Here is a 23,875-nt window from a genome sequence, read left to right as displayed (position 1 = left end):
TTTTCAACCGATTCAAACCAGTCTACCTTCAACACTTTCCCCCATCCTGGAAATTCACATTTTTCCAGGTTAAAAAAATTCCAGAAATTCCCGGTTTTCCAAACCTTATTTTCACTTTATTTTCTTTCAACTACTCCATCCACATTTTTCAATCCATTTCAACCGTTTCACCGTCAAAACATTCCTCTGAATCAGGACAAAAAACAAAGTTGTTTTTTGAACTGTAAAAATGTTCCCGAAATCTTAGGAATGCTCTTATACCATTTCTCAATTAAAACTACTACTTCAACAATTAAAATTACTACTTCAACGTCTCTTGACCAATTCGAAAAATTCCAACACCAACCCTTTCAACTCATTCAGAACAATCAAGTTTTTTTTTACCAACTTTGAAAAAATTACCGCTTTTCCCGAAATTTTCAGGAAATTTCCATTGAAATGAATGGGACATTTTTCAAAATTCCACAATTACCAACTTTTACATTCGATTCATACCATTAAAACTTCAACATATACAGCCTGTTCAGGAATTGTGTGCTCTCACGGATTTTCCAAAATTCTCAGTTATCGGGGACATTTTCCCCATTCAAAATGAATGCCCCCATTTTTCAACCGATTCAAACCATTCCACCTTCAACACATTCAACATTATCCTGGACACTCAAACAACAATTTTTCCACGTTCATCAAATTTCCAGGAATTCCCGGTTTTCCCAACCCTAGTTCCAACCTTTTTTCGTTCGACTACTCCTTTCATATTTTTCAGCCGTTTCGTCAAAACATTCCTCTTCGTCAGGAGAAAAAAACAAGTTGAATTCTAAACTAGCAAAATTCCTGTTTTTCCGGAATTTCCAGGAATTCTGTAATACAATTTCTCAATAAATAAAATGTAATACTTCAACATTTCATGACTGATTCAAACAATTGCAACACCAACCAATTCAGTTCATTCAGGACATTCATGCTATTTATCATTTCCTAAAAACAAAATCACTTTTTTGTATAGCATTTTTCATACACATAACATGTACTTAAGTGATATAGAAACATTTATTTATATTTATACAATTACAGTGGCTTGCACTGTATTTGTGCACATTAAAACCACAAACAAATAGGTTTTATTGGATTTATATGTGACAGACCAACACAAAGTAGTATAGAATTGTGAATTTGAAAGAAAATACATGATTCAAAACAATTTATACAAATAAACTGAAAAGTGTGGTGTGCAAAAGTATTCAGCCCTTTTTTTATCTAAGTGCAACCAATTGCCTTCACAAATTGCCTGATGATTGCTACTGAATTAATACTGTCCACCTGTGTGTAATCGTATTTCAGTACAAATACAGCTGCTTTGTAACGGCCTCAGAGGTTGGTTAAGAGAATAATGAGGCGCAAACAGCATCTATACGTCCAAGGAACACACAAGACAGGTCAGGGATAACGTTGTGGATACGTTTAAAGCAGGCTTAGGCTATAAAAAGATTTCCCAAGCGTTGATCATCTCACAGAGCACTGTTCAATTCCTCATCCAGAAATGGAAAGAGTATGGCACAACTGTAAACCTACCAAGACAAGGCCGTCCACCTAAACTTACAGGTCGGAAAAAAAGAGAGCACTGATCAGAGATACAGCCAAGAGGCACATGTTGACTCTAGACCAACTGCAGAGACCAACTGGGGGGACATTTGTCCACAGGACAACAATTAGTCATGCACCGCACAATTGTTGTCTTTATGGTAGAGTGAACAAAACCATTGTTAAAAAAAAAGCGAAGTTTGCCAGAAGACATGTTGGGGACAGAGCAAACATGTGCTTTGTCAGACCAGACCAAAATTGAATGTTAGCCAAAATGCTAAAGGCCATGTGTGGCAGAGAACCAACACTGCACATCATTCTGCACACACCATTCCTACTGTCAGGTTTCGGTGGTGGCAGCATCATGCTCTGGGCGTGCTTCTCTTGTGCATGGACAGGGAAGACAGTCAGAGTTGATGCACTGATGGATGGAGCCAAATAAAGGGCACCAGGGGGCAGTGTAGCATACCCAGATGTAAAACCTCTTTTGCACAATCAGCCTTTTCATATAAAGCCATAAAGGAATGGAACGACCTCACAACAAACTTGAAAAGTCTAACAGATGACTCTTCATTCACAATTGAAGTTAAAAAGTGGCTTTGGAGCAATCAAAGCTGCTCACACGGTCACTAAGATGGGCATTATGTTTGACACATCAACCTAATGTGTATTATATTTATCCATGAGAGCATTTTTATTGTAAATTGTGAGGTGTGTGTGTTAAAATCATGGTTGTTTTTACAAATGATGACAGATGTGAACAAAAGCATGTATTGTCTTTGTGTGATGATGTAAATGAGGTGTGGTTGTATTGTATATTAAGTATGTGTCCATGAAAGGGCATTTTATGATTTTTTTCTTAATACTTGTGTATGATTTTATTGTCATAATTTTATTGCATGATTTCTGTATCCCTTTAATTTAGGTAGCCAGGGACTGCAGATGGAAATTAGCTATTTAGCTATAATCTGGTACAGAACATATGTCTTTGAGCTTAATGTTTCTGTACATTGTCCCTTCAAATAAAGACTAAACTACTACTATAATCTTGGAAGAAAACCTGTTGGTGTCTGCCAAAGACTTGATACTTGGGTGGGGGTTCACCTAACAGTAGGACAATGCCTCTAAACATAAAGCCAGGGCTACAATGGAATGGTTTAAAACAAAACATATGTGCTAGAACAGTGTTTCTTAACCATAGGCCCATTGTTGAGCAATGAGCGCCCCCTAGAGCCCAAAAATATCTGTTTTTCAGCTGTGATCTATGTGGGCTGCAGCTATAATACACTTTTCCACCACTTATGGCATTAATGGCAATATCAAACAATGAGAAGATTGGTGCTAAAGTCACAGATAAGATTTTTTAAGTGCTAATATTATGACTTAAGTGGTAAATGGGTTATACTTGTATAGCGCTTTTCTACTTTCAAGGTACTCAAAGTGCTTTGACACTATTTCCACATTCACAGACACTTTCACACACTGATGGGGGGAGCTGCCATGCTAGACCCTAACCACGACCCATCAGGAGCAAGGATGAAGTGTCTTGCTCAAGGACACAACGGACCTGACTAGGATGGTGAATCGAACCAGGAACCACCTAAATGGGAATACATCAACATCCCAGCAGTCGGCATTCTAATGACAACAGACCTTGCACAATAAGTGATGTTTTATTATGTTTGATGGCTTTCAATGTCTGCAGTGAGCCGAAATAAGTGATTTAAAATAAGCAAGCGTTTCTGAAATTAATGCGCCGCGTATGCTTAAAATGATCAAAATACATACATATTAAATGTTATTATAAATGTGCCTGATGCTACATTCCATGTAAACGTACATCATGTATGTAAAACCCTAATTGAGGCTCTCATAAGCTCCATTTAAATAGACTTTTGATCAAATGTATTTAATATTTACAACGCATTAAAAAGACATCCGTCGTCATGTCTTTCATAATGATTGTGAATGATAGGCACAATTCCCCAAAAAGTGCAGTTTCCCTTTAAGAGATACAGTATCTGAAGCATTAACAGCTTCTCGTAAGTGTGTGATTTTTTATTGACATTCTGATATCAGTTTGGTGAAAAACCTCAGAAATGTACTGTATATGATGATTACAACTACTAGTAAATCCTTTATCCTGTCGCTAGTAAAATTAATGAACATCTCTGTCCACAAAACATTACTACCGTATTTTTCGGCCTAAAAGGCGCACTTAAAGTCTTTTCATTTCACAAATCGACAGTGCGCCTTATAACCCGGTGCGCCTAATGTACGGATTAATTCTGATTGTGCTCACCGACCTCCAAGCAATTTTTTTAGGTTTAAGGATAGGTGACCAGTAAATGACAGTCGCACATAAGAGATACGCGTGGATTACAAGTTGACGCCTGTTAAATAAATGATACTAGAAAAGCAAGCCCAAAACTTTGATGTTTCATTGAGAAGAGAGAAAAATCTGTCAAGATGTTTTAGTACGACATTGGTAAGCTGCAAAGCCGGTAAGTGTTTAGTAAAACATACCACTATTAGAAAGACCTTGACCCCCTGGTCCTCTGTGTCCATGGCAGTGATCCGTACGCTTTTGTCGCTGGCCTTGTCCACCTGCATCTGTGGCCATAGCTTAGTGTTGAGGATCAACCGGAGGCTGCCCTGCGTTCTCATCACTGATGGAGGCAAAACGAACACAGGGTTGAACCATCATCAGTGTAAGTACGTATTTTAGTGTCTCGTGAGGATTGTGTTGAAGCAAAAGTCTTGAAAAATGCCATGAATGATTGTGCGCCTTTACCTAGACGCGACTGTAGCATGCCGTCTTCCGTCGACGCCATGTCGTTGAGCCTTAGCAGACCCCGACCTCTCTCTATCCACGACTGAGCGGTCTTCTCAAAGACGTACAGCTTACATTGCATCTGAAGCAAAAGACAAAGGAATGTTTCTGTTTACGTCTTTTGTCGGCCTCCAGACTATGAACAAATACTCTACAGTACCTGTAAAACGTTGCTTTCCGATTCTTCCCCGGTTTTTACTTCCACTTCTTCTAAGATGCACTTCTTGGCTGTGGCTTTGGTGTAGGCTGCTGCAGACTCCTCCAAAGACTCCAACACGCTGTTTACTAAAGAGCGAGAGTGCAGATAAGTCCGTTTTTGCAGTGGATCATTTTAAACAGCTATTACCAACCGCTCAGTGGCAAGGTTCACATGTGAGCTATTGTGTTCGTGTGAGTGTGAAATCAGCCTGAGGTGTACAGTATAGGGGAACAGTAGGTCTTGGCTTGAGGACAGGAGCAGAAGACATGGAAATTCAGACTGGTTGCAGGACAGATTCCCTTGACGCTGTTTGTAAATTTAACTACCCCTCAAGTGACTTCTTTTTTCACATGTACTTTGCTGACCAACAACTCTTCATTTTAAAGCTCTCATCTTCAAGCGAAGACATAAATTGTCCCTTATGAAAGGCATATTTCCGCGTGGTTACCCTTCTCCGGGGCGCTCTCTTGCGAAGGGGTTTCTGAAGCGGGGGCGGCTAATATGTCTTTACTGTCTTCGCTGGAGGTCTCGCCCTTGGGAGGACTCTGTGGGAGAGAAAGAACGGCACAGAGACATGGGAATTTGCTCTAAGGCGGGATCATTGTCCAACATAGCAAACTAGGCAAATAAAGAGATGTCCGCACTCACCAAAACGCGTTCAGACATGTTCTGCCCAAAAACAAATTTCGCCCCGCTGTCTGTACTGTTTGTGGCATTTTTTGAACTGGGAAGACAGAATAAGAAAAAACAAATGAAAAAGGATGCATAATGTTTTTTTCCCAAGCAGATACCGATAACTTCCTGCTTCTTAGGACCGATACGATTGATTTTCATTATTTTTAAATGCAGATTTAAGTGTAGTTTGTGCACATCTGGGAGGTAAAAAGGACTAAAACATTGATGGATTTGACAGACTGTTCCTGACCAAAGCCAGTATCTCCAACAATGGTAAAAGGCTGGTTGTTCAGCGCAATCATATCCATAATGAAATCACAGATCGCTTTAGCCCACGTGTTGTCTCTGGTTAACTTTTACCACTTCCAAACCCTCACAGTCATAGGCTGGCGTTGGTAGAGCGTCTTTGGCAGTAGGCATCTTTGTAGGTTTTCAAAACTTTGTTATAGCAATACTGGCCCTTCAGGTGGCTGACAAGTTTTGATGTGTTGAAGCACAATGTTTTTCCCCGCCTTGCAGAATGTTTGCGGAAGAAATAGCACAACAAATATCTTCCTCTGAAACAGAGAAGGAGTCTTACGCAATGAATGCTATGTTTGTTTTCAATGAGCTCAGGGGACATTCTGGGCAGGGTTTACAGCACGACATCTTGGCCCCAGCATAACGACGTCTGGTGAAACGGTCCAGACCCACATTGGGGGGTGTCACTGTGTGGCCTAGTAATGTAGCCTCTGTGCTCCAGGACTGCTTTCAGTGCACAAGCAGATGTCCAAAGCAGATGGAGAAACCTGGAGGAATACACCTCATCTCTCCGGGGTTTCATCTCAAAAACTGTGCTGATAATGTCTCCACCCCAAAGACAATCCCTGTCTGCCCGGACCAGAAGCCCTGGTTGAATGCAGAGGTGAGAGTACTGCTGAAGGCTAGGAATGCTGCTTTCAGGGTGGGAAAAGCATCAGCACTCAGAGCAACAAGATAGCTAGACACCGAAAAGGGCTTAAGTCTCCAATGCAGAAAAGAACCAGAGTGACTTCACCTTCAATGACCCTCGGAGCAAGTGGAAATGCATCAAGTGCATTACTAAATGCAACACAAAGGGTGCACAATGCCCAAAGGGGCCTTACCTGTTAGATGCCTAAAAGGGTAACAACTGCACTTTTTGGGGGAATTTTTTGAATCGTTCACAACCATTGTGAGAAACAAGAACACACACCTTTTTTTTTAATGAATTTAAAAGATTAAAAACACTCGCAAGATGCTGCTAATGGGAGTCGCCGTTGTAACCTTCAAAGCCCTCTAAAGCAACTTCAAAACCCTCCATCAATGTTTATATAGATGCTGCAAGTATATATATAATGCAGTAACCGACACATTCATAACAATATGTGCAACATTTAACATATTTTGGTCATTTTAAGAAACACCGGAACTTCTTTCTTCTGCATATTTATTTCCGTTTCCATAGCACCGCATTTCTGACTTCCTGCAACAAATGTGTGTTCAAACTTCCGGAAACAAAGGCGAACGTGTTCTAATCATGGCAGGCTTGGTAACAGACAACGAAGATGACTATTTTTGGACAAATGAGGATTTAAAACCTTATCTTTTTAAAGTTGAATATACGAAGGATGAACCAAGGAAAGCGAGCAGGGAGGAAAGGTAACACGCTGGAGCAGACGGAAGCTGAGGGAGTGAGGTCGGTGTGAATTGGTTACGCTTGGTTAGCCACGCTATACCGAAATGATGGTGTGCTTACCCTAATCAACTAGAAACATCCTTGGCCAGTTTGACCAAACAGACAACTGTCCGTCGAGGGAGTCACTTTAATATTATTCATGATACGTGCAGAACCTCACCGTACAATACAGTACATACACTGTCGAGCTAGCTGTGTACAAACAAAACATGACTTTACAGATACTGTAATGACTGTTCATGTTTTTCAGTCAGTACAGATTGTTGTCCTATCGCATTGTTGCGAAGTGAATTATATTTATGTAGTGCTTTTCTCGAGTGACTCAAAGTGCTTTACATAGTGAAATCCAATATCTAAGTTACATTCAAACCAGTGTGGGTGGCACTGGGAGCAGGTGGGTAAAGTATCTTACTCTACCAACCGAACCACGCCGCCGTGTTGTGCATTACAATTTAAAAGCTATTCAGTTGTTGACGCAGTTACTAGCTTACGGCTAATGCCGTAGCATAGCGATGTGTTCGTACGCTAGCAAAACAGTTCCTCAGTGTTCACTTTTACAATATCAATGTTGTTATAGCTTGGTTATTATACGGGTTACGGAACGTAACTAAGTATTGTTGGCGGTTTTTAAAAGCATTTTTAAAGTGATTAAGGGGGAGAATGCATTGCTCCCGTTAGCTGCATTGCTAGCCAGCTAGAACGAGCCAATTATTATGAGTAAGAATGCAAAAAAATAAAAACCTTGTCTTCTTGTCTCTCATAAAGATTGTGAACGATAAGCAAAATTCCAAATAAGTGCAGTTCCCTTGTAAGCGGTTCTACACCCACTTTGATGACTCTAGCAACAACACCCCCAGTGCAAGACTTACACCACAGCTTGATGACACACCCTTTAGCGTAACCCTAACAAATGTCAGGAGGAGCCAGCAAAGAATTAACCCACCAAAACCTGCAGGCCCAGACAATATCCCAGGCCGGGTACTGAGGGCCAGAGGTGCTAATGGACATTTAACATCTCACTACAACTATCCTCTTTTTCAAACTGCTTGAAGACAGTGTCCATCATTCCTTTACCAAAGAGTTCCACAGTGACAGGTCTGAACGACTATGGGCTAGTAGTAGGTGTGCAACAGTACAGGTAACCCACAATATGGTCCTCACCTTGGGTTTTGGGCCATGGCTTTCGGTTGTTTCAGTATGTTTTTTGAGTGTAACAAACAACTTTTTTCCCCTCTCAAAGTTCTCTTCATGTTTCTTGTCCGCACAAACTGCATTCTGTAGTAAACAAAGTATCAGTAGTGTAATGTGATGGTCTTTTAAGTTGACAATTACTAAACACTTTCAAATGGTTAATTGCCTCTTATGCCTCGATTACTTGTATACACCAGTTTTTCTCACCAGTGGTTTAGCTATTTATAGCAAGCAATGCCCCAAATTGTGGATTTTTTAAAAACTCAAGTAGCTTATGTTTAATGAAATTATAGTAAAATGCAGTTTGTATTTGAGGTAGTGTAAAACAATATGTTCCAACACAAAAAACACATTTAATGATCATTTCAGGAATAAGACATTTATCATTTTATTTTCAATAAGACACCAGTTGAAAAATATTTGAACAAAAAGTGTCTTTACTACAGACCACACCACAGCAGTTGTTTTTAGTACACACTACATGTTATAGCTGAGGAGTTTAATCAGGGAAAACACATACAAAGTGTGATTCTAAAATATTTAGATATGAAAAATGTAAATTTCTTTGTAATGAGCTTCGTAGGTAAGTTTATTCTCCCTGTCTAGACTAATAGTTCACTCACAGACATTCTGTGCTTGCTTGCGAGTCTTCCTTGAGGGCAGAATTTCCCCACGCAACACAACTTCAGTTCCAGCAGTAAGAGGCGGCCACTCGCGAGGTGCATTTGAATTAAGTCACTGCTCCTTCAAAATGTCGTCTTTCAACTTCTATACTAGTGATGGCTACAATCGTTTTTTTCCTCCTGGGTTCCATTTACGACGGGGAGAGGCACAATATTGATTGGATAGATTTCCACTACCCTAAACAGGCGCGCTTGAGACCACACACTAACACATATGCACATGTATCGCGGTTCAAAAGGCGTATTGTACCGTGCAGGGCAGACTACCGAGCACTGTTGCATCCCAGCTAGTAGCCCTCACTCAGATAGTCAAAGTGCTTTGAGAAGCAGTCAAAGTGCTTTGAGAAGCTGGTCATGGGGTAGATTAAAGGGGAACTGCACTTGTTGGGGAATTTTGCCTATATCGTTCACAATGATTATGAAAGACGGATGGATTTTTTTTTTAATGCATTCTAAATATAAACGTAAATAAAAGTCAGCTCACAGCAGAGCCAATATTAGCTTTACTATTCCGCCCATAAAATCCGATAACCATTCAAATAGCGCCAAAAATACTTAATTTACAGTTTGTGACTTGAATATTAACCAAGTATTAGTGATATTGTTATTTTAAGCGCTAACACAGAAACTATTTATAGCCGCGCCGACATCACTTCCTGTGTGCCAATGTTTATCATTGAGTGGTCTGCTGCTTCCTCGCTTCCCTGCTTCCTGTAAGTTTATTGTAGACCATAAATCATGCCTCTCACCTGAAAAGTAAACGGCTGGTGATATAATCCGACAAGTTGGGGCACTTTGAGAGCCATTCAGGACCTGGAACTGGTGAGGACGACACAAAAAAGTGCTTGTTTCCCCCGTGCCTCCCCACCCCGTTTCTTTGCGAGGATTTTGAGAAATTTTTAATCTAAATGGGAATCTATCAACATCCTAGCAGTCGGCATCCTCATGACAGCGGACCTTGCATGGTAAGTGATGTTGTATTATGTTTGTTGGCTCTCAAAGACTGCAGTGATTAATAATCAGTGATGAAAAAAAAGCTAACGTGGTGCGTTTTTTAAATTAATGCCCCGCTTATGCTGAAAATGATCAAAATACATAAATATTAAATGTTATTATTAATGTGCTTGTTACCCTAACCACATATATACTTACAGAATGTATATAACACCCGATTGGAGGTGTTTGGATGTTTTTTAAGAGCGCTACAGGCAGAATTGAAAAGCTCCCATAGGCTCCGTCGTAAGCAGACTTTTGATTTAATTGATTTAATATTTAGAATGCATTTGAAAAAAACATCCGTCGTCATGTTTCTCATAATGATTGTGAACGATAGGCAAAATTCCAAAAGAAGTGCAGTTCCCCTTTACGACCTCCAGTAATGTCACTGTGGACTTCCACCAATATGCCTGGAGAAACAACTGCTTCACTGATGATTCCATCTCATCAGTGGCCCACCAACTAGGAAGCCGAAGCTCCTATGTCCGCCTGCTTTTCTCCGACTTCACCTCCGCCTTCAACACCATCAATCCACAGACCCTGTTGAAGAATCTGGACATGCTAGGGCTGAGTCCATCATTGGGGAACTGAGTCCTGGACTTCTTGACCAACAGACCACAGACTGTCAGGATCCACAATACTGTCTCCTCTTCCATCACTGGCTTACCCTATATGCATGTGTGCTGAGCCCCCTCATCTCCACAATACTGACCTATGACTGCACTGCTAAACACCACAGCTGTCTTTTTGTGACATTTGCGGATGACACAGCAGTAGTGGGACGCATCAGAGACACCACTGAGTCAGGAGTACAACAAAGATTTAGAACATCCGGTGGATTGGTGCAAAAGCAACATTTGCATCAATGTAAAGAAGAACGAGAAGAGGGTGGTGGACTCCAGGAAATTCATACGCCCCCTTCCTCCCTACGCATTGGAGGAGCAGCTTTGGAAGTGGTCTAGAGCTTCAGGTGCCTTGGGGTTCATCTATTCAGGGACCTCCCCTGGAGCCACAACACCCCTCGTCTGCTCAAGAAGGCACACAAGCGTCTTTATTTCCTCAGGAAGCACCATCCTTAGTAGCTTCTACAGACGTGTGGTGGAGAGCACCCTTAGCACCAGCATAACGGCATGGCACAGCAGCTGCACAGCTGAAGAGATGAAGGCACTGCAGAGGATGGTAAAAGCTGCTCAGGCAATTGTGGGGCGCGGCCTTCCCGCCACCATAAACATCTTCATCAGCATATGCAGAAAGAGGGCTCTCTGCATCACCAAGGATCCTTTCCACCCTGCACACTACACTCTCTGATTGCTTCCCCCCAGGCAGGAAGTTGCGTAACATACGGAGTAGGACCACCAGGTCCTACTTCCACCAGAAGGAATAGCTTCTTTCCAAAAGCTGTTTGACTGCTAAAGTTTGATAGTGCTCTCTAGCAATTGATACCAATCTCACAACCTAAACAACACACATGCCCATACCTGCAAGAGGAACACTTCCACATGTGTGTGCTGAACTGGGCTTTTATTTGGTTTGGTTTGCACTACAGGATCACAATCTATTGTATTTTTTCTATCTATTCTATTCTAGTCATAATATCTTCCTCTTAACCGATGCTATTTAGAATATATTCTTTTTATATCCTATTTTATCTGTAATGATGTACATATTATCATTCTTGTGGTACTCACTGAGCTAAATCCAGGACCTTGGGTACTACACTTCATACCATCAACCATTTTCAGATCTCTCCACGGGTGTTCAATGGGAATCAAGTCTGGGTTCTGGCTTGGTCACTGAAATACATTTACAGTGTTGTCCTGAAGCAATTCCTTCGATATCTTAACCGTGTGTTTAGGGTCATTGTCTTGCGGAAAAATTAAACGTCGCCCCAGTCTGAATTCAAAAGTGCTCTAAAGCAGGTTTTCATCCAGGATGTCTCTGTACATTGCAGCAGTCCTCTTTCCCTCTATCCTGACTAGTCTCCCATTCCTGCCACTGCAAAACATCTCCACAGCATGATGTTGCCACCACAATGCTACACTGAAAGGATGGTACTGGCCTTGTGAAAGAAATCAACCTTTGTCTCGTCAGACCAGAGAATTTAGTTTCTCATGGTCAGAGTCTTTCAGGTGCATTTTGGCAAACTTTTTACTTAGGAATGGCTTCCGTCTGGCCACTGATCACTGACTGATGGATTGCTGCAGATATGGTTATCCTTCTGTAAGGTTCTCCCTTATTCACAGAGGAATGCTGTGGCTCTGACAGAGTAACCATCGGGTTTGTGGTCACCTCCCTGGCTTCATTCATAGTTTTGATGCCTTCAGTGACAATCTACAATGTAAGTAGTCATGAAAATAAAGAAAATGCATTGAATGAGGAGAAGGTGTGTCCAAACTTTTGGACTGTCCTGTATATAATGTATGCATGCATGCATGATATATATATATACAGTGTTTCCCATAAACTGCCAAGATACCTGTGGCGGTGGGGGCGTGTCTATGGGCGTGGCCACATGACATCATCAAGTAATTTGCATAATTTACTACAATGATATGATTTTCTCTAAAAAGGCTCAAAAAATGTATACTTACTAATTAATAATAACAGTTTTGTTTTAAACGTCCATCCATCCATCCATCCATTTTACAATATAATTACAACACTTTATGTACATATTTACATACAGATTTGAACAATAAGTTATTCACTGAAATATATTTATTAATTGTGGTTCTTACAAAAAATATATCTTATAAAATATAAAAGCTAAAATGTCTCTTAAAGCTCTGCCCCTTTAATTAGTGCATACTAAATAATTTAACTTTAACCTACTACTACAACCATATTATTTACCAGCAACATAAAGTGAAACAGAGGCAGAGGTGTCCTGCCACAGTCAGTAACAAATAAACAGAAAACAGTAGTGGTCAAATACAAATAAGGCAACAAGAGAAGTATCATACACTTCTCTTTTGTAAAGTAAATCTGAACAGCCTATATGGGCATCTACATCAACTACCGTATATGATTTGCCTGAGAAGCTGGACAGGACAAAAAAAAATAAAAACAATTATTTTTTATTTTTATTTGTGGCGGACGTAATTCTTTCGTGGCGGGCCGCAACAAATAAATGAATGTGTGGGAAACACTGATATATAATGTATGCATGCATGCTTTGGAGCCCCTGCCTCGAAAGAAAATAATGTTTTCCTTGGTGCCCTTCTAACATGCCTTGGTGCCCTAAAATATGGGAGCCCTCCTTTAAGGCAACACTTGCCTTGACCTTAAAAAGTTAAAATGCGAGGCCTGCAGTAGCAAATAAGCTATTGGACTACACTACATAACATGTAATGGTGGTTCTTTGGTCAAAATGTTGCATAGATTATGTTTTACAGACCATCTTCAAGCAGCTTTCTGACGTCTCTTCAGGATGAACCGTTTGGCGGTGTTATTTACATGGCTCCACTTCGACAACGTCTTCTCCCATCCATCTTTGTTGTACCGTTAGTTTTAAGCACTTCCATAGTGAGTTTACTGACAGATATAAGTAGGGATGATGTTTGATAAGAAATTATCGAGTTCGAGCCTATTATCGAATCCTATTATCGAACCGATTCCTTATCGATTCTCTTATCGAGTCCAGATAGGTTGTTGTATATGGAAAAAAACACGCAATATTTGGTTTAACAAATCACTTCACATTCTCTACTGCTCGCTACTATAGTATTACCATATCTGAGTTATTGTGCAGAAATGTGGGGAAATAACTACAAATGTGCGCTACATTCGTTAACCGTGTTACAAAAAAAATGAATTAGACTGATACATAATGTTGGATATAGAGAACATACAAACACTTTATTGAGTCAAAAATATTAAAGTTTGATGATTTGGTAAAATTGCAAACAGCTAAAATGATGTGGAATTAAATGATGGAATGGATTAAGTAAAGAAGTTAAACATTGTACTGATGTGATCCAGTTTAAGAGGTTGTTCAAATGAATAGTGCTTACAAAGTAGAAAGAAGAAGAATTATGAGAAATACTTTCAACCTTATTGAAAATAAGATATTCTTCATCTCAGTATATTAATAATGACTGAATTAATTAATTACATATTACAAAACTGTTGTATATACTAATTCACAGATATTTTATTGTAAACGCTAAGAAGTGGGAAAGGGGTAGGATTAAATAAGCTTTACTTCTTCCTACTCCTGTAAAGTGAAATTATATGAAACTGTGATGTATTATACTGTAAGTATGTTCATGTTTCAAATAAACTAAAGAAATAAAGAAAGCACTAGTTTATTAGACAGACTTGCAAACTCTGTCGTGGTGTAGATTACAAGATAACGTTAACGTTACCAGACACATACAAAAAGGCTCACGTTAACGTTACCGTTAGCCGCTGACTATGTTTAGGTAACGTTAGTCTAGCTAACATTACTGCAGTCCTTGTTGACATAAGAGGTAACGTTACTACAAGTGAGCAGATATGGAAATTAACCGGCAACAGTTAATGTTAGTTACTAACCGGCGTCACCGCCACTGTAGCTGGGACTGGGGCAGCTGGCAGAAGAAGAGGGGCGTTCGTCGTCGTCTCTGCCGCTGCTTCGAAGACACGACACGCTTGTTGTACTTCCCCCGCTTACACGAGAGCAAAGCCTGGCAATAATTGCATAATGCCGCTTCCTCTGTTTTTTTGGTGAAATTAAGCCATGCCTTGGAGCACTTTTTCCGGTCCATTGTTTTCCTACTTTTCCTATCTGCGCCTAATGACTGAGTTACGCGACGTCATTTCTTGTGATGTCACACGGGGCACTTCTTCGAGATTCGTTCCCAGGGATTCGAATAAAAAAACAACTCTTTTTCTTTACTATAGTGGTCTCGATAACGGGTACCGGTTCTCAAAAAGGGATTTGAGTCCGAGGACTCTGTTCTTTTCTTATCGAACAACCGGGAAAACCGGTTTCGAGTATCATGCCTAGATATAAGTTAGAACTGTAAGCTACTTTATATTACAAACGGCTACAGCGGAGGATGTATGCCCCACAACAAAAGGATAGAGAAAAATAAGCTTATTGACTTCAATGGCGGACACGCGCAAACCTTTACGACTTATACAGATTCCAAATACACAGCAGCAGGATTCAATAGGTAAGAAGAGTTGGTTTTGCATAGGTCAAAATAAAATGCCAGATAATATGTCTCCTGACGGGTGCCATTTTGGGGTCTTCATACACATACCATAATAATACCCGTATGTAGAAGCACCGTATGTCTGACTACGGAAGCGGGAATGCACCAACAAGCCATAAGGGAACTCTCCTGAAGGAATCAATAAAGTACTATCTATCTATCTAAAGCGGTGCGCTTCGGAGCTTACCAAAGTCGTACTAAAACATTTTGACAAATATTTGAGCGTTGCGTGTATAATGTTTTATATTCTCAATTGAAACATCTACGTTTTGGGCTTGCCTGCTTACCTTTACTTGCTAGCGTCATTTATTGAACAAGGAGCGTCAACCTGCACTCCACACGTATGTCTTACGACTGCCATCTACTGGTCACACTTATCATTACACCATGTGCTAAATAAAATTGCTTAGAGGTCGGTAAGCACAAACAGAAATATTACGTACATAAGGCACACTGATGATTTTTGTGAAAACAAAAGGATTTTAAATGCGCTTATGAGTCCAAAAAATACGATATAAATTGAATTCACTGATGCATTTCTGTTGTGGAAAAAAAAGAATAAAATCGGCCGAAATCGATATGTCAAAATGCCAAATTTCGGCGCCGATAATCGGGCCGGCGAATAATCGGTCAAACCCTTTTCTTGATATGTATCAAATCGTCCATTACAAAAAGATGTACTACCCTACTTTAATTCTTCATACCGGCCTGATAATTATCTGTCCCATATTTATTGTGCACCCCTACCAATCAAAAGCAAGAGGCCATACAGAAATATAACTGTTATATTACCTTGGGGTAGAGATGTACTGTAGGAAATAATTTGTGCCTTCCAAGTCCAGTGGAACATTGTCCTTTGACTTCTCTTCTGTACTGTTCTGGTCCAACTGGAGAGTAAACAGATGAATCACGCATTACATCTTTACAAATCCATGTTTGAGGAAGTTGACACGCAAAGATTATCAGCGATTGAAAAAAGAAGAACCTCGACCGCTGGGAACTGACCTTAGCTCTGTCTTTGATGTTTTGACCAAACACAAAAGAACTTGCTACATCTCCCTCCTTCTCGCTGTCTCCTTCATCTTTACCGCTTGGATCATCTTCCACGTTTTCATGTTGCTAAAATTGACAGGTAGGAAACAAACAAATGTCTATCCTGTCCAACCTGGACATGCATTATGCAAGGGGTGTTGTGAACATTCCCAGTTACCAGTGACTTGGTCGGGGTGGCTGAGTGCTCTGTGTTGTTAAGGAACAGGGACTGGGTGGATGGAGGGCCGTCCGACAACTGCTGCTTCACGCCATTAGTTCCACAAGTGGAGTCTAAACGCATGTACAGACAGAAAAAAAAAATCAAGGTAAAAAAGAAACAGTTAACGACGTTGCAGCATATTTGTGATACGAATCAAAAACAAAGACATACTAGACTCTATGTGTGATTTTGAGGGTGGTGCTTGAAGAACTGCAGGGCGGAGAACGCTGCGTTGCTGCTCTTTTGGTTTCTGACTCGGGACGCCTACAGGAACAAATGCACTGATTGGAGTTCTCTGACTGAGGTTTCCGTTCTTGTGGTAGAAACGCAAGCCGGATCAGGGTTTGTTTATGACCCGTACCGCTTGGCGGGAATGGGCACAAACCTGAACTGGGCGCCTGTCCGTGTATGAGAGTCGGCGGCTTTAGGCGGAACCCGACAGGCTTCTCCTCTGGCGATGTCCAAAGCAGGTGAAAGACAAAACATCTATGTGTTACACAACAACTGATGCTCCTTCCTGAGCCACTCAGCCAGTTGCCCTGGCAACGCTTATAGAGTCATTTATAAGATCCCTCTCAAGTCTAGTGAAAATGAGAGCCTTTATTTTAATTCTAGTGGCCAACATAATAAGTCTTGAAGCATGGCGGTGACCCAGACAGAAAAGACACAAAAGAGACAAAATGACGATCACATTAGCAAACAATTGAAGCATGTGGGTATTACATTGTAGTCGTCTTAGTGCAGCATTTGTATAAGTGTCTTTCACCTCGGGAGTCTTTAAAATCGAAGAATTGTCTAGAAAGCTCACCTGGCTCAGAGTCAGAGTTCCCAGTGGGAGACTGGCAGAAACTTGGGGGCATGAATATATTGTTCTTGGGAGCTGCAAAGTAGTCAACAAGCCTTGCACTCAGTATACAGAGCAAGTCAGTGTAACACCAGCAAATCAACATACAAGTGTTACCAGAATGTAAAGGTGGGAATGATGAAGTCCTCTCCCTTTTGACTGGAGGGAAATAGTTTGTTTCGTCCTTATCGGAATCTGAAAATCGAAAAGCAAGTATAATTATTGATGATATAACATGAATGGCAAGTAGGGGTGTAACATCTTAATCATGGTTTGGTATGTACTTTGGCTTTAGTTAGGTTCATTTTGGCTATAATACGGGAACAAAATACAAAATATTTAGGATGCATAATAAATATTGAACAGAAAATTGCAAGATCATTATGAAAAATCACGATGTTAAATAAACGATCAATAAATCTAATAACATTAAAAAATTGCTTATTATATGATAATAATAGTAATGGCTCTGCAATCATAATTTTTCCTCCTAATTTTTGTTACCTCGCCCACTGACACAAAGATTGTGGATGACTGACAAGAGGATACACTCCATTCATTTAATTCTGATATTGAATAAACATATTTAGGTGCTGAGAGCATGCACAGAGTGAATTAACCCTCTTGCACCCTGTTTGAAAGTGAGAGACGTTAAAAACACACGGATATAACCATTTATCGATTGCGGCAAAGTTATTGAGTTGATTTTGATTTACTGTTCGATTAGTGTATTACTGACTATGGGCCCGGGCCTAAGAGTGCATCCCTAATCTAAATTAATCTTGATGGGGAAAGGTGGTTTGAGATACAAGTTTTTTGGGTTGCGATCATTAACTTAATTTAAGAGTAATTTGAGATAAAAGCCGTCGAGCATTACTTTTAGTATGCGGACACGTGTCATTCACATGTTGTCAATAGAGATGTCCGATAATATCGGCAGTCCGATATTATCGGCCGATAAATGCTTTAAAATGTAATATCGGAAATTATCGGTATCGGTTTCAAAAAGTAAAATTTAGTACTAAAACGCCGCTGTACGGAGTGGTACACGGGCGCAGGGAGAAGTACAGATCGCCAATAAACCTTAAAAGGCACGGCCTTTGCGTGCTGGCCCAATCACATAATATCTACGGTTTTTCACACACACAAGTGAATGCAAGGCATACTTGGTCAACAGCCATACAGGTCACACTGAGGTTGACCGTATAAACAACTTTAACACTGTTACAAATATGCGCCACACTGTGAACCCACACCAAACAAGAATGACTAACACATTTCAGGAGAACATCCGCACCGTAACACAACATAAACACAACAGAACAAATACCCAGAACCCCTTGCAGCACTAAGTCTTCCGGGACGCTACAATATACACCCCCCCTCCACCCCCAACCCTCCAAAGCCCCCCCCCCCCACCTCAACCCCGCCCACTTCAACCTCTTCATGCTCTCTCAGGGAGAGCATGTCCCAAATTCCAAGCTGCTGTTTTGAGGCATGTTAAAAAAAATAATGCACTTTGTGACTTTAATAATAAATATGGCAGTGCCATGTTGGTATTTTTTTTCCATAACTTGAGTTAATTTATTTTGGAAAACCTTGTTACATTGTTTAATGCATCCAGCGAGGCATCACAACAAAATTAGGCATAATAATGTGTTAATTCCACGACAGTATATATCGGTATCGGTAATTAAGAGTTGGACAATATCGGATATCGGCAAAAAAGACATTATCGGACATCTCGAGTTGTCAACTCTGATTTTTCCAATCAGTCACTCAAATGCGTCCGTGTGGAACATTAACAGTAATTTCCCAGTTCCTATGGTTACACGATGGAGAAACAGCCGTAAGTGACACCGACAAAAGTCTGCTCTCCCAGGTAAATGCTAAACAATATTACATTATTCCATAAAACTACTGTAGTTGTTTATAGTGCATGCTATTGTAATGTTTTGCATACAATATTTCTTATCTAAAAGTTTGTTTTTCTTTTTAAGAGGAATGTTATGTTAACATTGTGGATTTTTGAGAGGGCCAAGCTTGGAATAAATAGATTTCTGTTCATTTCAATGGGAGGGGCTGATTTAAGATACGAGAGTTTTAAGTTACGAGCTTGGTCGTGGAACACAATCTGCTCGTAAGTTGAGGTCCCATTGTGCATGTATCATTACACCCCTACTGGCGAGTAGGGATGATACTCGAAACCGGTTTTCCCGGTTGTTCGATAAGAAAAGAACCGAGTCCTTGGACTCGAATCCCTTTTTGAGAACCGGTACCCGTTATCGAGACCACTATAGTAAAGAAAAAGAGTTGGTTCTTTATTCGAATCCCTCGGAACGAATCCCGTCCCGACCAGAAGGCCCCTTGAGACATCACAAGAAATTACGTCACGTAACTCAGTCATTAGGCGCAGATAGGGAAAGCAGGAAAAACAATGGACCGCGCTCCAAGGTGTAATAAAGTTCAAAACAAAAGGTATAATCCAATGAATAACTTTACTGAGAGATTTGAGCAGGGTACAAACACATGACGAACACTCTTACGACCAACCGGAAACATAGCAACCAGGCTAGTAACGCACCTCCTTTACGGCAGCTGTCGCGACGTTCTTAAAGCAACCGCAGCACATACATATATGACATCTCCCTTTTTTAACTTTTGTTTTTCTTTCAGTGTGAACAAAACAAAATCACACTATATACGTGTTGTCTGTCTAATTATAAATAATGCAGACGAGGCGTGTTGGCTGAGTTCTTGACGTTTACTTTCACAGCGTGCTTATAAACTCATTCTTAGCTGCCGGTGGCGACATGCAACAACATTTTTTGGGGCTACCGCGCATGCTCGTCACTCCCGTTGCATGCTGGGTAGTGTAATTGTTATATTCCCTAGCTCATAACATCACATCTTTCCCCCCTATAAAGAAAGATTTTAACTCCATAAAGTGTATTTCTTTTTTTAGCTTTAACTTTTCATTTTTTAGCATTGTAACCACATTTGCAAACAACTTTTCTCTTCATAGAATTTTCTTTCAATAAAGAAATAAAGTGCAAAAATGTCAAAGCATCATAACAAACAGTTATGTCAAATAGCAGCAGAAGTGCACTTTTTGGAGAGCTGTATTATTTTCAGTTTTGTGCCCAAGGGACTGATTTTATTTAACACTATATTATTTATACACCTATAGTGATCACAGAGACAGCTTGTTTTTGTGTTACTGTATATATTTGTTTTTCTGGAAAATCCCACTTAATATACTTTAGGTAACAACAGTCAATATTTATTTATTTTGTTTTATTTTTTTAAGGGGTTAACAGTCAATATTTATTTATTTATTAGATTTTATTTTTTTTCTTATATAATAAAAGTGAGCTTTTGTTCAACCAAATATTGTGTGTTTTCTTCCATATACAACAACCTATCTGGACTCGATAAGAGAATCGATAAGGAATCGGTTCGATAAGAGGATTCGATAATAGGCCCGCACTCGATAATTTCTTATCAAACATCATCCCTACTGGCGAGACTGATCACATTCAGACATAACTTTTACCTTCTCCATCCTCTGCACTTGAGCCCTCTGCAGATCGCTGAGAGAAACACAATATTTAGTTTGAAACCATTCCAAGGCGGGGATATCTTTAGAACAAACATCCAAACAAAACCTATCTTAAAAATATAGTGCATGTTGTCACAATCAAAATTTACAACACTGTATTTTCTCTCTCCTGGGGCGAAAAGGATGACAAAGTGAAATATGTGCTTGGGAAGTATTTTCATCGGGACTTGTTTACAGTTCAGCCACTGGTGAGGAATGTGATAAGCACCTTCTTCAAAGCAAGCTTATTTTAGAGCAGGCAGAAATCTCAGAAATGAGTTATATATTTATTTGAAGACTAGGAAAAAGAAAACCACTCACCTTCTGAGTTTTGTCCTTTTGAAAAACAAACACCGGGGGCGTTATGGCAGGCTTGTCTGTGGGTAGAAAAAAATAACATAAAAAGAAAGGTTAGTCATCTAAGCAAAGAGCTGACCTGAACAATTGTGTGTTAGAAACACTGCATCGGCAGGGGTCAGCATACTCAAAACCAACAACTTCTTAAGACCGTAATTCAGAAAAATATAGAGTTCACGTGTCAAATTAATGACACCTCACCACATGCATCTTTCTTCACAAATATATCTTTTTACATTTTACACTGCATTACTTCCTTTTACACTTCTGTGACAATGAAAGTGTTGAAATGTAAGATAAGTGAGTGCTTCTGTAAAACAAAATCAGAATTAAAGCGTAAGCGTTTCATCGATTTTACGCTTTGATATCCAGCGGCTAACGTGTATTTACACTTGTATGACCGCTGAAAATATTTTTTAAAAATTACGAGGTAATGTGGCGACTCGTCGAGGGTGTAGCCCGCCTTCCGCCCGAATGCATCTGGGATATGCTGCAGCTTCCTGGAATGGACTTATGTAGGGATGATGTTCGAAACCGGTTCTCCCGGTTGTTCGATAAAAAAAGATCCGATTCCATGGACTCTAATCCCTTTTTGAGAACCGGTTCCCGTCATCGAGGCCACTATAGTAAAGAAAAAGAGTTGGTTCTTTATTCGAATCCCTGAGAACGAATCCTGTCCCACAGGAAGTGCCCTGTGGGACATCACAGGAAATGACGTAGCTCAGTCTTATGACTGAGCTACGTCATTTCCTGTGATGTCACACAAGCAGCAAAAATAATGGACCGGAAAAAACGCCTCAAGGCATGGCTTCATATTACAAAAAAATACGAGGAAACGCCAATATGCAATTATTGCCAGGCTTTGCTCTCATGTAAGTGGGGGAAGTACAAAAAGCATGTTGAAACATTTTCAAGCTGCACACAACCTGAACGTTCGAGAACCGTGTCGTGTCTTCGACACGTGGAGAAGCAGCGACAGAGATGACGAAGCGTGCCCCTCTTCCTCAGCCCCAGTTCCAGTGATAGTTGCCGGTGAGTAACTAACGTTAACTGTTGCCGGTTAATTTACATATTTGCTCACTTGTAGCCTTTAGGCTAAAATAAGGTTACCTCTTATGTCAACCAGGACTGCAGTAATGTTAGCTAGACTAACGTTACCTAAGCATAGTCAGTGGCTAACGGTAACGTTAGCCTTTTTGTATGTGTCTGATAACGTTAACGTTATCGTGCAGCCTAAACCACTCCAGAGTTTGCAGGTCTGTCTAATAAATAATACAAATGAATGCAGGATTTTAACTGCATGTATTTTTCTTAGGTGGCCCAACTAAAGGGGCACTAACAGTCAATATTTATTTATTTTATTTTATTCTTAAAAAATATAAGTGAAGTCTGCAAAAAGTGAGTTTTTGTTAAACCAAGTATTGTTTTTTTTTTTTGTCCATATACAACAACCTATCTGGATTCGATAAGAGAATCGACAAGGAATCGGTTCGATTGGAGGATTCGATAATGGCATCGAAATCGATAATTTCTTAACAAACATCATCCCTATTCATTGATGTACATTTTCAAGTCAGCATAAGGAGAAAACGCCTTCACAAGAGCTCCTAGAGTGGCCAGAAAAAAATGACTCACAACTTCTTTTGGGACAGATGCACCTACTCAAATCGTCATGTTTCTCTGACAACATTTGCACCACTGGGAGACTGCTGTGCCGTGTCAGATATGGCCGGATGACCCATTTGGCCATGTCAGTTTTCTTAAAACTGATCCACTTGCATCAAAAAATACTGTCTGGTGAGTTTTCTTTATGAAAGTCTTGTACACATGCATTTGTGTTTGACTCCACTAGTGACAGAAAAACATGTCCAGTCCAATTTCTCTGATGCTACCATTGATTGATTGATTGAGACTTTTATTAGTAGGTTGCACAGTGAAGTACATATTCCGTACAATTGACCACTAAATGGTAACACCCGAATAAGTTTTTCAACTTGTTTAAGTCGGGGTCCACTTAAATTGATTCATGATACAGATATATACTATCATATATACTATCATCATAATACAGTCATCACACAAGATAATCACATTGAATTATTTACATTATTTACAATCAGGAGTGTGGAGGGGGGGTGAGGTGAACTGTATTTTAACAGCTGCAAGGCATCTAAAACTGATCCCGCTTGTCCCTTTCGGGGTCACGGGGGGTGCTGGAGCCTATCTCAGCTGCATTGAGGCGGGAGGCGGGGTACACCCTGGACTAGGGTTGTACGGTATACCGGTATTAGTATAGTACCGCGATACTAATGAATCATATTTGGTACTATACCGCCTCTAAAAAGTACCGGTCCCCCACCCGTCGTGTCATGCAGACGAGCATGTGCGGCAGTGCACAATCACAGAGTACTTACAAGCAAACTCAGTGTGTAGACAGAAAAGGGAGAACGGACGAAATTTGGCTTAGTAAGTAAAGATAAAGGTGACGTTATAACACTGAAATGCCCTCAGGAAGAGGTGCTTTTAAGACATGGCTAGCTAGCGGCTAATGTCTACCCGCAGTCAAAAGAGTTGCAGGTACTTTTTTTCCCAATAATCCTGATCTCCATGGAGACATATCATGTACATTTATTTCAAGGACCATCCCTGTAGGATGAGTGGTAGCTACAAATGCTACACTACACACGAGAGTCGTGACAATGGATGCGTTCAAAATGGTCTATAATGGCAATATTTAAGACAGGACTTCATTATGTCCGATCATTA

The 23,875-nt window shown here is 40.2% G+C and overlaps 1 protein-coding gene across 2 annotated transcripts in view; it reads right to left on the bottom strand.

Annotated features, from left to right (window-relative positions):
- Nucleotides 1-23,875, bottom strand: part of ranbp3b (RAN binding protein 3b) — a 43,716-nt gene that overhangs the window by 6,237 nt on the left and 13,604 nt on the right. Inside the window, exons 3-17 of one of the 2 annotated variants that reach the window (XM_062023848.1) lie at nt 21,074-21,129; nt 20,708-20,744; nt 17,269-17,346; nt 17,116-17,187; nt 16,693-16,758; nt 16,479-16,571; nt 16,266-16,378; nt 16,061-16,174; nt 15,848-15,942; nt 8,146-8,259; nt 5,262-5,337; nt 5,062-5,158; nt 4,575-4,699; nt 4,376-4,496; nt 4,108-4,250 (exon numbers count right to left, since the gene is read on the bottom strand). In XM_062023848.1, the coding sequence (XP_061879832.1) occupies nt 4,108-4,250; nt 4,376-4,496; nt 4,575-4,699; nt 5,062-5,158; nt 5,262-5,337; nt 8,146-8,259; nt 15,848-15,942; nt 16,061-16,174; nt 16,266-16,378; nt 16,479-16,571; nt 16,693-16,758; nt 17,116-17,187; nt 17,269-17,346; nt 20,708-20,744; nt 21,074-21,129 (1,400 nt within the window). The remainder of the gene's footprint in view (nt 1-4,107; nt 4,251-4,375; nt 4,497-4,574; nt 4,700-5,061; nt 5,159-5,261; nt 5,338-8,145; nt 8,260-15,847; nt 15,943-16,060; nt 16,175-16,265; nt 16,379-16,478; nt 16,572-16,692; nt 16,759-17,115; nt 17,188-17,268; nt 17,347-20,707; nt 20,745-21,073; nt 21,130-23,875) is intronic. The other variant, XM_062023849.1, reaches the window with a different exon arrangement.

This window comes from Entelurus aequoreus, linkage group LG16 (genome assembly GCF_033978785.1).
Source record: "Entelurus aequoreus isolate RoL-2023_Sb linkage group LG16, RoL_Eaeq_v1.1, whole genome shotgun sequence".
Taxonomy (NCBI): domain Eukaryota; kingdom Metazoa; phylum Chordata; class Actinopteri; order Syngnathiformes; family Syngnathidae; genus Entelurus; species Entelurus aequoreus.
This window is presented reverse-complemented; position numbering and strand designations above follow the sequence as displayed.